At 38.8% G+C, this 15533-nt stretch overlaps 1 protein-coding gene across 1 annotated transcript in view; it reads left to right on the top strand.

Annotated features, from left to right (window-relative positions):
• The first annotated feature begins 11338 nt into the window (after positions 1-11338).
• Positions 11339-15533, top strand: part of galr1b (galanin receptor 1b) — a 24175-nt gene continuing 19980 nt past the window's right edge. Inside the window, exons 1-2 of the mRNA XM_037979677.1 lie at positions 11339-12092; positions 13260-13325. Of these exons, the coding sequence (XP_037835605.1) occupies positions 11430-12092; positions 13260-13325 (729 nt within the window). The 5' untranslated portion in view covers positions 11339-11429. The remainder of the gene's footprint in view (positions 12093-13259; positions 13326-15533) is intronic.

Below are 15533 nucleotides of genomic sequence, written 5' to 3'. Positions count from 1 at the left end.
CCCCTTTGGCCCCTCCCACAGGTGGTGAGCCCATGGGAAGGGGGACCCACGTATCCTCTTCAGGCTGTGCCCGGCCGGGCTCCATGGGTGAAAGCCCGGCCACCAGGCGCTCGCCAACGTGCCCCACCTCCAGGCCTGGCTCCAGAGTGGGGCCCCGGTGACCCGCGTCCGGGCGAGGGAACACTGTGTCCAATATTTTTACTCATCATAAGGGGTCTTTGGGCTGCACTTCGTCTGGCCCCTCACGTAGGACCTGTCTGCCTTGGGTGACCCTACTAGGGGCATGAAGCCCCTGACAGCATAGCTCCTAGGATCATTGGGACACTCAAACCCCTCCACCACGATAAGGTGGCAGCCCAGGGAGAAGCTTACCTAGTATCACCTTTCAGTAAATGTTCTGTAAAAAATTAATTCTGACCTGGGTGAATCTTGATTGGAACATGTGTCCCAATCAAGATTCACTCAGATTAGAGCTCCACCAGTGTATACATGTATGTATACACTGGTGGAGCTTGTTGACATGCTTTCCTAAGGCCTATAGAGAAAAACATGATTCATTGTTAAAATATGATATGTTTATTTGATTATGAAACCTGATGAAATATAAAAAATATATATTATTTATTATTACTTGTGTGCAAATATTCAGTATAAGATTTTTTTATTAAGAATTTCTAACAAACTTATTTTTTTTCTTACAGAAGAACTGTACTCAGTCACAACTGACAGAATGAGATAAAACTTTTCTGTACAAATCCCAGAGTCTTTCAGCGCCCCTGCAATCTGAATGTTCTAAATGTTATCAAACAAAGTCTGATAACAAACAGAAGAGAAAGTCTTGGCGGGTGACTGCAAGTCAATTTGTTTGCAGTTTATTTTAGTCAGTTCATTATATAGTTTGTTTTTGTGTTTGTTGTGTGAAGACCTTTCCTTTGTCTTGTCTTTGTTTTGTTTTGTAATTAAATGTCATTTAAATGTGTTTTGTAACTTGAGAAAAACATTTTGCTCAATCTCTGTTTAAGACAAAGAACTGTTCCAGTTTATGTGTCACCTGACTCCTGCTGCATCAGCTGCCTCCTTGCTGACACTTTGCAGAACTTGGACAGAACACTGACTCCTGAGCCTCAACGGGCTCTGAGCCTTAACCTCCCTCTTTGTTGTGGTCCTGTGGAGGTCTGAGCAGCCTCAAAGTTCCTCAAAGATGAACTGATGACTGACCCTCCACAGCTGGTAGATTAGTCATTAACTAAACTACAGCAGTAAGGTGAGGTGATCATGAACAGAGAGCATCATTAACTCCCAAACACATCTGAAAACATGTCAGAGAATCAATCCGTGGAGCTGGTTTTATTAAAACATACAGCCTGATGACAAATAATACATAATTTATTTAGGATTAATATAACTTTTTATCTGATAACTATAATTAGTCTCTTTATATCTGGAGAATATAGATTTTTAAGGTATGTTATGAAAATAAATCTCAGTAAAATTACCAGCCATTAAAGTTTGAACAGGAATAATTTTATTAACAGTCACATCGAATCACCAGCTGTCTGAATGTTAGGAGTGATGGTCCAGTTGTTCTGAAGAGGTTGTGTGATCAGTTTAATCCATGGTTCTGATGGTAATGCCTACTAAAACTCACACAACTGGAACCAAATTGCATCTTTTTATGGCATAAAGTGGGAAATGTGGACCTCTAAGTGTGTTCAAGTTTTTCTGAATACTTCTAATATTTTTTATAATGAAAATTATGTGAGTTCCTAAAAAAGGTGGTCTGGTGAAATGAAATAATTTTACTTAAAATTAGAAAAATTAGAAACCATATGTGATATTTATCAGATTAAATCCATCCATCCATTTTCTTTACATGTTCTTTATGTTTAATTTACCCATATATATATCCCTAAAAAACTGTAAATTATTATTATTATTATTATATTTGAAAATTAAAACACCAACATTTGATCAACTAAATGTGGAGACTGACTGACTTGATGATGGTGGAATTTTTAGTTTTGTTTCATTTGACAATGTGTTTAAAATCTTACAGCAGCAGGTAGAACTATAATCATTATAGTTCTACCTGCTGCTGTAAGATATTAAACACATGTTGTTTCAATCAGATGATATTATTTGTGGCTTTATTAAGAAAATAATTAGTGAACAGAGATTCTTACTGACAGTTCAGTCTCTGTTACGATGGTGATCTAACCAGACTCAAATCAAACTAAGCCCAGTGGTGGCTGGTGGAGTTTTCTCCAGGGGGGACTATGTCCAAAATAGATATATACCAAAACATATACTGAGGTATCACATCAGTGTATTTACATGAATTAAAACAACAGAAGCAACATTATAATGTACATATAATCGTACATATGCACAAGTGCTTCCTGAACACACCAATACGTACAAAGATGGAGGTCTCCCAAGGCACAAGTGTGTAGGGCACATTTAGCATTTATAAGACCTTTTTTCTCCCTTATTTTTTAAAACTATACCAAGTAGGAGCTGGCTGCAGCAAACAGAAAGGGGCGGGGACGGACCATATGTCCCATACCATATATAGAAATGGGACTATTGCACTCCGGAAATGAAGGGGGCGCTTTTTCCTTTACTGTTAATAATATTGTTACACTGTTTTCATGGAGAATATAAATGAGACCCCTAAAATCTTTCAAATATTAACATTTTTTCAAAAGCCCTGAATCTTATGTTGAATTTAACCAAATGTGAATTGATATTATTCATCCCACTCATCTGACTAAAGTTTACAACATACCAATCAGAACTCGTATCAAATATTTGGGTATATTCATTTATAAAAATCTAGATTCAAACGAGAAAAACTAAATATATGGAAGGTGACCGAGAAAGGTCAATCTAGACCCAATTTATGGTTACTAAAGGACATCAGTTTATTTGGTAGAATATTTTTGACCAAAGTAGAATCTTTATCTAGATGTATTTATCCAGCTTACTCCCTATCTATCCCTTATTAAAAAAAATCTAATTATTTTTTACTATATTTGGAAGAAAATGATACACTACATTAAGAGGATGGAGGACGTCAAACTATAGAATTGGCAGTGGTGGATGGTGGTGATATTTGTAGGGTGGGCTAACAGACATATAATAAAACGCTGCAGTTTGGATTTCAATAACGCCTAGGCTTCATTCATCCATCCAGTGATTTATTCAAAAAGAATTTGGTAAAGAAACAAAAATTGTATTTTCTGTGATGCTGGTGAACTAACTCAACATGTATTTTTTCAGTGCATGTTGAGGCTTTATGGACTGATGTTTTTGACTGGTTAGTCCCTAAAATTCCCTGACTTAAAATGTTTTCTGATAGAGGCATATTATACTGCCTTATATATGGACACTTTCAGCAATGACTTTCTTAAAAAATCATTGGGAAATTCTTCATTAACAAGGACAAATACCTTAAATTCCACCCAAAGTTATATGCATTTCATGACTTTTTGTTATACCTCAAAGCTCAGTATGCCTAATAAAAATGCCCTCAAACTTCAACTAAAGAATGATTTTTCATGTGATAAAATCTAAACCCTACCTTTTTATTTTTGCCTTATTTGTATTACCCTATATTTTAGCTTACTTTGCATTTTTCACTTGAACCTTGTTATGTTTGTATTATACCTTTTTGTTTGTAAAACAAAATGTTTCTGTGGTTGCTTGCTTATTTAAAAAAAATAGCCTTGGTTTTTATTTTTTAAAGCTTTATTAATTAAGACTGTTAAAACAAACATCTTAGTCACAGTATCTCAAGATTTTAAAGAAAATCTATATTGATTCCGGTCATTATTCAAAAAGAACTATGAAACAATAAAAACATTTACACAAAAGTTATTGTAAGTAATTAACTTTGCTTGTAGTTCCAATTATTTTAAAACAAGATTATCCAATCCTCAAACAACAGTTTTAAAATGATATATTTACAACTGTGGTAGTTTGTTGGTTTCACTCTTTATTACAGCCACAGACAACTTAATTTCACCATTTGCTAAGTGTGGAACTGACAATTTGTATGAAAAGTAAATGACACTGTGCTGCACAGGAGTAGGTCAACTGAGCCAAAGTAATAGGGTAAATTGTAAATGTACATAATATTTAAAGAACACACTTTGTAAACAAACAAAGAGATAAATGCATAATTCCAAAGACCTATGTATTTCACCAAAAATGATTTAAAATGGCATTTAATATAATAAAATAAATTAACAAGAATGTGTAACAACTAAAATTTGTGAAACAAAAAGTATATAGAAAAGCTCTGAAAGCTTCCCAGTGCTTTCAGTATTGACGGTCAGGGCAGTAACCAGGTATGCCATCACTGTGGTAACGAGGGTCCTCTCCTTGTCCTCCACTCCCTGTGAAGCCCACACAGTCTTTGTACTATAGGTTACAGGAAGAACATCTTAACACTGCAAAGGGAATCTGGTTTTCTTAAAAGATGCTGAAAATTTCCTCCAGTTGATGTCACCCATTAATGAATGTAAATGTAATCATGTCTTCTGAGCGGACAGGTAGCTATGCTGCCGTGGCTGCCTGCATGTTGGTTGCTGCTGGCTGGACACCATTTTGAAAGTCAGTGTGGTTCACCAAATGATTCAGAAGAGCGCAACTGAAGATATGGAATTCTGCAAAAACCAAAAGAAAGGAATAAAATGAAAAATAAAAATATATTTATGCAAGAAAGGGTAAATTTACACTCAAACTAGAGCAAGGACAACAATTCACAGTGTAATAGCTACAAACACCAATGCTAAAGGTTATAACACATCAGGAAATATACAAGTGAGTGGTTTTAAAAAGGTAAGTTTGAAATTACTTACTGTATACTCTTTACCAATATTATTATAGTTTTGTGGGATTTACCAATTACTTTTAAAAGTCAAAATGGCCTCCAGATAACAAATCTTTTGCAGACAATGAAGTTCCATTGTCAAAAGGATATTGCTCAGACAGCCAGAGGCAGGTAGTAATTAATTACATTTACTCAGTTACAACTACTTGAGTAACTTTGCTGGAATAAATTTACTTTTAGGAGTAGTTTTGCTATACCACACATAATACTTTTACTTAAATAATATTATTATTAATTATTGCTCCTCTTACTTGAGTAAAATTTCAGAATACACTACCCTGTGCAAGTAACTTAAATGACCAAAGAACATATTAAAAAAAAAATAAAAAATACATGAGACACAGAGACAACATGTGGTTTATGTCATGAGCTGGGGTGAAGGAGGCGAACCCTGAGCGCAGACTCATGTTGAAAAAAAACTAATTTATTTAGAAATAAAAGGCAAACCCAAAACAAAGGCTGACGTGGCAGCAAAACCTAGACTAAATACAAAAAAATATTAACTAACTAAACAAAACCTGAACAGACCTGAGACAAAAGATGAACCACTGGGAGACGAGAAGGCACAAGCAAGCAGAACAGCACATCAGGGAGACAAGAGTATGACAATGAACCAGCAGAGAGGTAGAGAATGTGACTGGGTATTAAAGGCAGAGGGTGATTAGTGGAAGTGGGCACAGGTGAGATGATTAAGGAGCTAGAGGCAGGTGTAGATGGGTGAGAATGGGGAAGAGAGAGAGTAACTGAGGAGAAGTGAATGGTGGCTGAGGCACAGGGAAGAGACAAATAATACAAACAATAAACTCTAACTGAAACATGAACACAAAACATAATTCAAAAACTCAGATCCTAACAGTTTATGTTAAAAGTCACACTTCTTGTTTGTACTAAAGCTTTACTGTTTACATCTGCCCAGCCTGTTGTGTTGTTTGTAGATTAATCACACAGCAAACATCATATATTGTCAGTGGAAGTACTTTTATTAGCTACTGTAAAAAAATTCTTTAATAAGTTTTGGAAAAACCTTATTTGGAATTATGTTTCTACCTTTATTATTTGTCTTGTAATAATGTTTTCATGTTAGGTTTTAAAATAACAGACACTACACATAACTTCATTTTTATTCATGTCTAATTAAATGAATGTAAAATATTAAATTACACATTATGATCAGTTACTCAGTACTTAAAAGTAGTCATTTCACCAAATACTTTGTTACTCCTACGTGTGTAGTTTCTTGCACAGCTACTTATTACTAAAAATGTATTGAAGTAGTTGTACTCTTACTAGAGTATCACATTTGGGTACTCTAGCCCCATCTGCTCGCAGCTTAGTTTTTAAAAAGATTACTGACTTTCCAGAAATTCACCATTGGTGTATAAAAACATATATTTCACAAAAAAGTTAACCTTTAAAAATAAAATAAAGAAGCTATAACACTGATAATTATGTAACAAACATTCATGTTTATCCAGTTCAGTTTCACACACCTTTATGTTGAACCATAACAGTACTTGTTCACCACCTGGTACGACTCCTCGGCTCTGTACGAGTAAAGGGGACATCTGTATTTATCACCCTTGCAAAAGGGCTGTAATTTCTCTCCTTCTGAATGTTACAAATAGATACATGGATCTGTAGAAAGAAAAAACAAATTTTGAGCATAAGCCACATTTCTCAATTATGTGTTATAAACTTATCTATTTTCCTCTAATGATTCGCAGCAAAGAACAAATTCGCTATGCTACATGCTAAATTTAACCTTAGCTTGTATGAATTGCGAATTTCACTAGTTCTTAACTTATTCTACATAAACGTATTGATTTATTATGTGAAAAAAATTGTTTTAAGAACGTAAAAATATATACCTTTTGCTGACTTTGCGTGGTTTCCATTGTGAATCGTTTCACGAAAAATATCAGTGGAAGAATCTCTCAAGCTTCCATCAAGCGAACTACTGCTTCTTAAAAGTTTTATACTGTACTTTGAATAAGACGTAAAAAAATTAAATAAAAATTAAATAATAAAATAAAGTAATGTGAGTGGTGGGGCGGCGCCCTTGAGCCCTCTATTGGCCAGCTGCCACTGGCTGAGTCTCTGTTACCATGGTGATCTAACAGTGGCGGGTGGTGCATTTCACACTTAGGCCTTCAGTAATGTCCAACTTAGTCAATAAATACCTTTCATTATGCCAGCATTTATAATGCCAGGATTGGAGAGTAATTACAAACACACTCAAGCACTACTTGGCATTCCATCACCTCAGTGTTGTACAAAATGGGCTATTATCCAGTGCATTTTAAAAATCAACAAATCCGCATCAGCAAATAAAACATATCTGGTATGCTACTGTCAAAACTAAAAAAAAAATAGAACAAAAATAAATAAAATGTTTGCATTCACCAAAATAGCTGTCCCCCAAAACACTTATTTCAACACAAAATCCATTCTGGGACAGGTTAGCTAGCTCGGGGTCGGCCGTCCTCCTCTAATGAGATCTAGCTTCTCTTGAAAAGTTCATCTTGAAAACAGCCTTGCCAGTAAAAGCAACCAAATCAACGTGTTGCTCTCCTTCAGCCGTTGTGGGTTAAAAAAGTTTTTAACTGGTAACGGTCCCGGGTGTGACTCTGTTGATCTGCATAGCACTGCTGTGGCTAAAACTAGTAAGTACCCATATCCAATCACAGGATGCGTAAATGTCACGTTCAACATGAGGCCAGCTAGAGGGCCTTACTGACACAAATCGTGATCTGATTGGCTATCGCAACTATCTATCAACAGTATTTGGCCGTTCACTTACAGCACGGACGCCAGCACTGTTGATTCTGAAGGCCCGGGCAGATTTCATACTGCCTCTGGCAACATAAAATAGCTGAAATCTGAATGGATAAAAACTCTAACCTAAAAACAACAGCACTGGAAAGAGCATAATATGACACAAAGAGAATATGAATACTTTTAGATATCTAGGGAAAGTAAATAAAAAATTAAATTAACCTTTATCATAATTATGATGATTCTTGGTTATGTTAGGCCAGCAGAGAAGGACTTGCTGGCCCTGACGGCCCACCACTGTGATATAACCAGGCTCAAACTGAGTCTCTGTTGCCATGGTGATCTAACCAGACTCAAAGAAATCCTCCTCTGTGATTCTGAAAACTCAGACTTTCAGCTCATCATAGACTTCTTAGTCCAGCCCTCTGGTGATCCACTGACAGCATCAGTAAGTAGCTCATAAAAACAACAATAAAAAAGAACTTTAGGAGAAATGACATATTCTTACCTTCAATCATTTGCAAAGTCATGTTTATGTCATCCTATATTTGTGAACTACAAGAAGGATCTGTGATCAAAAGGCTTTTTCTTTCATTTAAGAGCTAGTTCAAGTAAAGTCAAGTTTATTTATATAGCACTTTTCAGCAACAAGGCGAAGTGCTTTACAACATGTGAACACAAAAATACAGTCATACAACGCAACAACATCTAAAATATGAGCTAAGATAATCTAAATGGAATCATGAAACTAAACATATCTAAAACATAAGACACTAAATAAGTTTTTGCACAAAATAGTTTGGGGGACCCCCCTCACTTTACGACATCTTTGTAGTAAAGTTAGGGGGGTCCCCCAAACTGTACAACCAACCAAAAACACCAACTAACAAACAATCCAGCCAACTAACCAACCATTAAAAAGCAAGCAAGCAAACAAACAAACAAACAATGAAGTGACAAACAAACTGTGGGGTTTTGGGGTTTTCTCTTTGTTTTGGTCTTGTTTCATTTTATTTGGTTTTGATTATCTTTTTGGTTTGTTCTGTCTTTCTTCTTCTTCTTCTTTTTTAATTTTTATTGGCGGTTGGCAAACAACGACTGTTCTGTCTTTGTTCCTCATGTTTGTGTTTTCATTCATTCCTCCTCAGTCACTCCCTCTTGGTTTCCCTGTCACGCCCATCTCCACCTGCCTGTGATTGTCCCCACACACCTGAGTCCACTTTCATCATCACCCTCTGTGTTTTAAATACCAGTCATTGCCTTCCATACTCCGCTGGTACAGTTTAATAAGTTAGTTTTCTTTTAATTATGAGTCTGCGTTCTAGGTTCGTCTCCCTCAACTCCACTCATCGTGACAGAATGTGCCAGCCAGCTTTGAACCCAGCGGACTCCGCCGTCGGCGTTACCCATGGGAGAAGACCAGATTCTGGCTGAGCAGCAGGGGAATCATCCGCTTGCTTTTTTGAATGGACCCTGTCCTCCAGCGCCAGTCTCCCCGTAGGAAAACGCCGACTGCGTTAGCGTCCGCCACAGCACCTCTGGCGGGACGGACCGCCACCACCACAGCCTCTCTGGCGGGACGGGTGGACCTCACCATGGCTTCCTTGGTGGGTCTGAGCACCGCCACCACGGCTTCCCCGGCTTCCCCGGCTTCCCCCGTGGGTCTGACTGCCGCCACCACAGTTTCACTGGTGGAATGGATGGACGCCTCTCCCCCTGTCTCAGTGAGGATCACAGACGGTGACGTTTCCGCAACTTTCTGGGCCCGCCTTCTGGTTCCCCCAATCTGGACCATGTTTCCGCCTACTTAAAAACCTCCGGACTCCCACCCACTGAACTCATGGACATCTCCTCCTAAATAAATAGACTCCTTTAATCTACAGTCACAAACAGCAACCCCAGGCATAACCTAGTCACTTATTCAATTATTGAAAAGATTCTTTTGTCCCGTCCTGGTCTCCTCAGTTTAGCCCACTACTCAGACATTTACACCACAGTAAGTCAGTTAAAAGGACATTTAAATAATCCATCCACAAGCCTTCAGCCACCGTCACCCAAATCACCCTGTCACCCTTCAGCCCCGTCTTCAGAGCCCTCTGAGCTCCCTGCGTCACTCTCCAGAGCCCTGGGACCTCTCTGTGCCCTCTGCCAAGCCCTGGGAGCTACCTGTGTCCTCTGCAGAGCCCCCAGTAAAACCTGTCAAGTTTGCCAGCGTCTCCGTGGGGGTCGGCCGAGACAAGGACGCCCCGCCTCTCACTCACTCACATTTTGTTTTGGTCTTGTTTCATTTTATTTGGTTTTGATTATCTTTTTGGTTTCTTCTGTCTTTGTTCCTAATGTTTGTGTTTTCATTCATTCCTCCTCAGTCACTCCCTCTTGGTTTCCCTGTCACGCCCATTTCCACCTGCCTGTGATTGTCCCCACACACCTGAGTCCACTTTCATCATCACCCTCTGTGTTTTAAAACCCGTTCATTGCCTTCCATACTCCGCTGGTACATTGTTGTTGTTTGTTTGTTGTCTTGTGCTGTCATTCCTGGTTCTGTCACTCTGTGCCTGTTCCTGTGGTTCCCGCTTGCTCCGTGTTTAATGTTCTGTTTATTCTTTTGTTTTTGCTGCCACGTCAGCTTTTTGTTTTCGTTTATTAGTCTTCTTTTAATAATGAGTCTGGGTTTGTCTCCGTCATCTCCACTCATCGTGACAACAACCAACCAAATCCCACTTACAAAAACAACAGACAAAAAACTATCACCAAACAACCAATTGAAAAATTAGTCAATCGACAAACCAACAAACCAACCAACTGACTGACCAATCAACTAATGGGCAAATCAATCAACTAACCAAACTTCAAATTGACAAACAACTAAACCAGCCAACCAACCAACAACAGCCTAATCAACCAATAAACCAATTAACTGTGAAACCAATCAACTATCAGCAAACCAATCAACTTACCAACCAACTGACAAACCATCCAACCCTTCAACTAACCATCAACCCACCAACCAATAAAAAACAAACAAACAAAAAAAAACCCCCATCAACCTAATTAACCAAAAAAACAGCTAACAAACACACCAACCTTAGTCCATGAACAGTCAGAGGTTTTATCCCAGGAGCAGCCTGAACAACGCAGATGTCTCATATGATCGCAGAATTTGGAGATCTCAGAATTTCTGCAGCATTTTTCAGCAAAGTAAAAATCTATCTGTATGAATGTGAAGCTAAACTTTCATAAACTAAATCTGACTTTTATCAGCCAATCAGCAGTACAAGAAAATGTTCGCTCAAGGTCGATCATAGGCACTTTTTGCATTAAATATAAGAGAAAACAGTGATTACTATCCTGACAGAAAAATAAGAAAGTCAAAAATAATTTGTGAGGTTTAACAAATGAACAGGAAATAGAAAACAATATTCTGACAAAATAAAAGCCTTACAGAGATGAGTGAAGTGGAAAGTGAAGCAGAAACAGAAGAAGCAAGGAGAATATTTTAGAAAATATTTGATAAAAACAACTGTTTCTGGTTTTGGCGGGTAGATTTAATTTTTGTGGTTATATTTTGAAACGGAATCATTAAAGTCATCTTATTTAGAAATCCTTAGACCAGAAGCAGCTGCTTGCGTTTCCGGTAACTTAAAGTGTTCTCAAACAGTCCTCGGAGTCCAGACTGCGCTGCTGGACGTGTTGGGTCCGGATCATGGACCTAGTCTCTCAGTCAGTCTGACCTCTAGCTGCCCCGCGGAGCGTCAGCATGCTGCAGGCAGAAAACGAGTCCTCCGGCCGACCTGACCTTCCGGAGACCAACGGGTCGGCGAGCGGCAGACCGGGACCAGAGGCTGTGGTGGTCCCGGTGGTGTTCGGGCTGATCTTCGTGGTCGGGGTGGTGGGGAACACTTTGGTTATGGTGGTGATCGGGAGAGTGAAGTCCAGCGGCGGAGCGCGCGCCCTCAGCCCCACCAACATCTTCATCATGAACCTAAGCGTGGCGGATCTCCTTTTCATCCTGTTCTGCGTCCCGCTCCACGCCACCATCTACTCCCTGCCCGAGTGGGTGTTCGGGGCCTTCCTCTGCAGGTTCGGACACTTCTTCTCCAACGTCACCATGCTGGTCAGCATCTTCACGCTCGTGGCCATGTCCGTGGACCGCTACATCGCCGTGGTGCGCTCCAAGAGCTTCGCGTGCGTCCGCAGCCGCAGGAACGCGCTGTTCGGGCTGTGCGTAATCTGGACCTTGTCTCTGCTGTGCTCGGTACCGGTGGCGCAGCACTACATCCTCACTAACCACCCCAGAGCCCCGAACAGCACCTTCTGCTGGGAGAACTGGTCCGGAGCGCCCCGGGTCGCCTACAAGGTGTCGGTCACGCTGCTGGGGTTCGTGACTCCGCTGCTGCTCATCTGCTGCTGCTACACCAGGGTCAGTTCGCAAACCCTGTCATTTCACGGGATGATATGGGACTGCTGCCGCAGTAAAACACGTGTTAATAACAGAACAGGGGCCAAAGGCCGCGCGCAAAGTCCTCCAGCTCATAAAAATCTGTGCGTTAAAACGCGCCGGAGCAGCGCGCAAGCACACCTACGCAGGTGTGACGTTTCAAAACAACAGGAGAAAGTGTCATATCCAACTAGAACGTTTCTGAAAAACTGCTGAAGGTTGTGGGTTTGCTTCAGTCTGAAACACACAAACAGCAGCTCTCTTCTCTAAAGCCCAGTTGGGCTTTGGGATAATCTCAGCTGTATAAACTGTAGAAGAAGAGTTTGTAAAAGTTTTGGAAAGCGTAGACAACTCGGAGTTAAAGTAGGTGACATCGTCATACTATAAATTAAACATTCCGCGATCAAATCTGTGAAAATCATCAAAATTAAAATATGTTTGTGTGAAAATAGTTAGTTATCAAAACACCAGTTCAGTCATGTAAAGTCCAACCTGCTTAAACTCTGAATAATGTTTTTTGAAAATGTTTTTTGAAGTCTGAGCTGTAGAGCTCCAGATAGTGCTGAGGTTTACCACTAGCTTCAACTAAATCCCAGTGTTGTCTATGGGGAAATTGCATTTTTGTGGAAAATCAATGCAGCGTAAAGGCTGGGTGCTGAATGATTTTGCTGAAAATTGCTGAAGAATGAATTTTTAACAGAATCCTTACAGTTAAAACAAGCAGAACAAAAGCTGAAATCAGCAAAACGCTAGATTAAAGACGCATAAGAAGACAGAAAAAAGGGGCAAGCATGCAAAGAGAATGTTTTTTTAAAAAAAAAAATAAACTAAAGAGATCTCAATGTATTTCTACGGGAAGATGTTTTTTAAAATAAAGTTAATATTTTAAAAAAATACAAAAGTTATATCTCATCTTCTGACATATTAATGGCTAAAATAGCATAAAGTACGCAGAAGTTGTTAGATTGCCTAAATTCACAAAAGAAAAGCATGCAAAGGAAACTGGTACACTTCTGAACTGGCTTTTCAAAATATAATATTAGGAGTCAGTTTAGGTTTTGTGGAAAATACAAACAAAAATGTTTCCTGCATGAAAATAACAAATACTCTAACCACAGATCAATCTGATGTCTATATTTTTTCCTGCAGGTTTTATGTCACCTTCATAAAAAGATGAAGAACATGTCCAAAAGGTCTAAGCGCTCCAAAAGAAAGGTACTATCCTCCTCCTCCTCCTCCTCCTCCTCCTCCTCNACCTGCACGTCACCGCCCTGACGTCCCACAACACCCTCACCATGCTGTACAGAGTCAGAGCAGGTCGGCGGGCGACAAAGTCCTCCTCCTCCTCCTCCTCCTCCTCCTCCTTCTCCTCATTTTCAGGATCAGTGAACTTGTGTGACTCATTTTTGAAAAAAATTATAAAAAAAATCTTGTTTATAGAAATCAACAAATGTCCTTTTGATGAATATTTCAGATCAGTTCAAATAAGTTTCCTCAGTTCTTCTTTATCTGTATGTTTCCATGGAAAACGTGGTGTCCTTGATGTGTTATATGATTTGAACTGTCTGATTGTTGTCTGAGCTGCTGCTGTCAGCAGGTGGTTTTCATGATGGTGGATGTATATTATGTACAGCGGGAGTTTTTGATATCTTAAAGCTGCAGTTTAACAAGAGCTCTCGAATAATGAGCTGTAAATAGAGGCCTAGCATGCTTGAAGGAATGCATATCGCCCATCGCCTTTCACACCAGAGTTTTATCCTGAGATCATCTTCTGATGAAAAGGGATGGAGTTGTAACTGTTTGGATAAAACCTTAAAAATAATAATGTTCACAATCATATGCAATATTGGGAAATCTCACAAGATCAGTTTGTGTTGAGGATGACTCTCAGCTACTACCTCACCAAATTTTAGCTCCACATCCATAACACTGAAAAAGTTATAGCCATTTTTGTGTTTCCAAAGGTTAGTTGTGATAGCCATCTTGCATTTGGTTGACACCAAAAGTTGATCAGGTATAGATATACATCCAGTGAAAACTTTCTGAACGTTTCATTAAAATATGTCCACTGGTTGATGAGTTTTCTTTCTAACAGATGAGCACACACATACCGCAAACACGGGCAAACCTATTATTGCTCTTATACCTTTGGTGATAAGCCTGAGCCAGCTGGACGTTTCTGAAATAAGCTGAAAGTCTAACAGAGGAGTGTTAGAGGATCTTGTAACGATTTTTCATTGAATCCTATCTGAGATGCCTGATGGTCTCAGCCTTCTGAAGATAATTCTGCTTTATTTCATCATCTTGTTGTTCAGTTAAAGGTTCCTGTGATGACGTATTAGGCTCACTCAGAAGGAAAAATTTGAGAAGGAAGTATTTTTTTCTTTTTTTTTTTCTAAATTTTGACAGTAAAAAGTCTTAACGTTAAAAAATAAATTTACCTTTAAAATTTAAACCAGTTGAAGTGAACCCTACTGTGCTGTTGAACTCCTGCTGTTTTTATGTCGAAGAGCTCTTTTACTGGGTTAAATACAAAAAGAAAAAAAAAACGTGATCAAAACTAGTGAGTGGTGAGGTTTATTACTGCAGCTGCACCAGAACTCACAGGACTTAATTCAGTCCTTCACAATAAGAGTCTTAAGCACATACACTGAGATTAACCTAAAAACCTGTCTTATGAAAATAGCTTTACTCTTTAAAATTGACATTTGGAAGAAACAAACAAACAAAAAAACAATTCCTCCGTATTGTTTTTCTTCTGAGTGGCCCTAACACACTGTTGTAAGGTCCAGTGTAAAACCTTTGAAGCAGCTTTATTACACTACCCCTTGTTGCCTAACATTTGTTTTTTTCTTACTGCTCCTAAAAAACAAAACATAAAATACATCAAAATGTGTAGCTCAATCCCAAATAGTGTTCCATGACTTTTGGGCGCAGTCAAAATTTACACAAAATGGCAAAAACGTCCCCATAGACAGCATTGGGATTTAGTTGAAGTGGTAAAAGCCAGCCCTGTTTGGAGTTCTACAGCTCAGACAGACTTCACAGAAACCAGTGTTTTATATCTTTAACTATTTTTTCCACAAACACAATTTAAGTTTGATGATTTTTGGAGATTTTCCCTCAGAATAGGTAACCTATAGTGTGAAATAAATGTCTGAAGATAAATGTCACACACTCATCTTTGAGCTGTCTAAACTTTCAAAATATTTGCAAACAAACTCTTATTTGCTCATGTTCTCACTAAAACCAGGAAGATAGAGCACATAACCAGTTTTAAAGTCCCTACACTGGCTCCCTGTAGCTCAAAGAATAGACTTTAAAATACTGTTGTTAGTTTATAAATCACTGAACGGTTTAGCACCACAATACATTAAAGATCTGTTATCGATGTACCAACCGTCTAGACCCCTCAGATCTTCT

Source organism: Kryptolebias marmoratus, linkage group LG15, assembly GCF_001649575.2.
Source record: "Kryptolebias marmoratus isolate JLee-2015 linkage group LG15, ASM164957v2, whole genome shotgun sequence".
NCBI lineage: Eukaryota > Metazoa > Chordata > Actinopteri > Cyprinodontiformes > Rivulidae > Kryptolebias > Kryptolebias marmoratus.
Note: the sequence above shows the minus strand (reverse complement) of the source record. Positions and strands in the feature narration are given on the sequence as shown.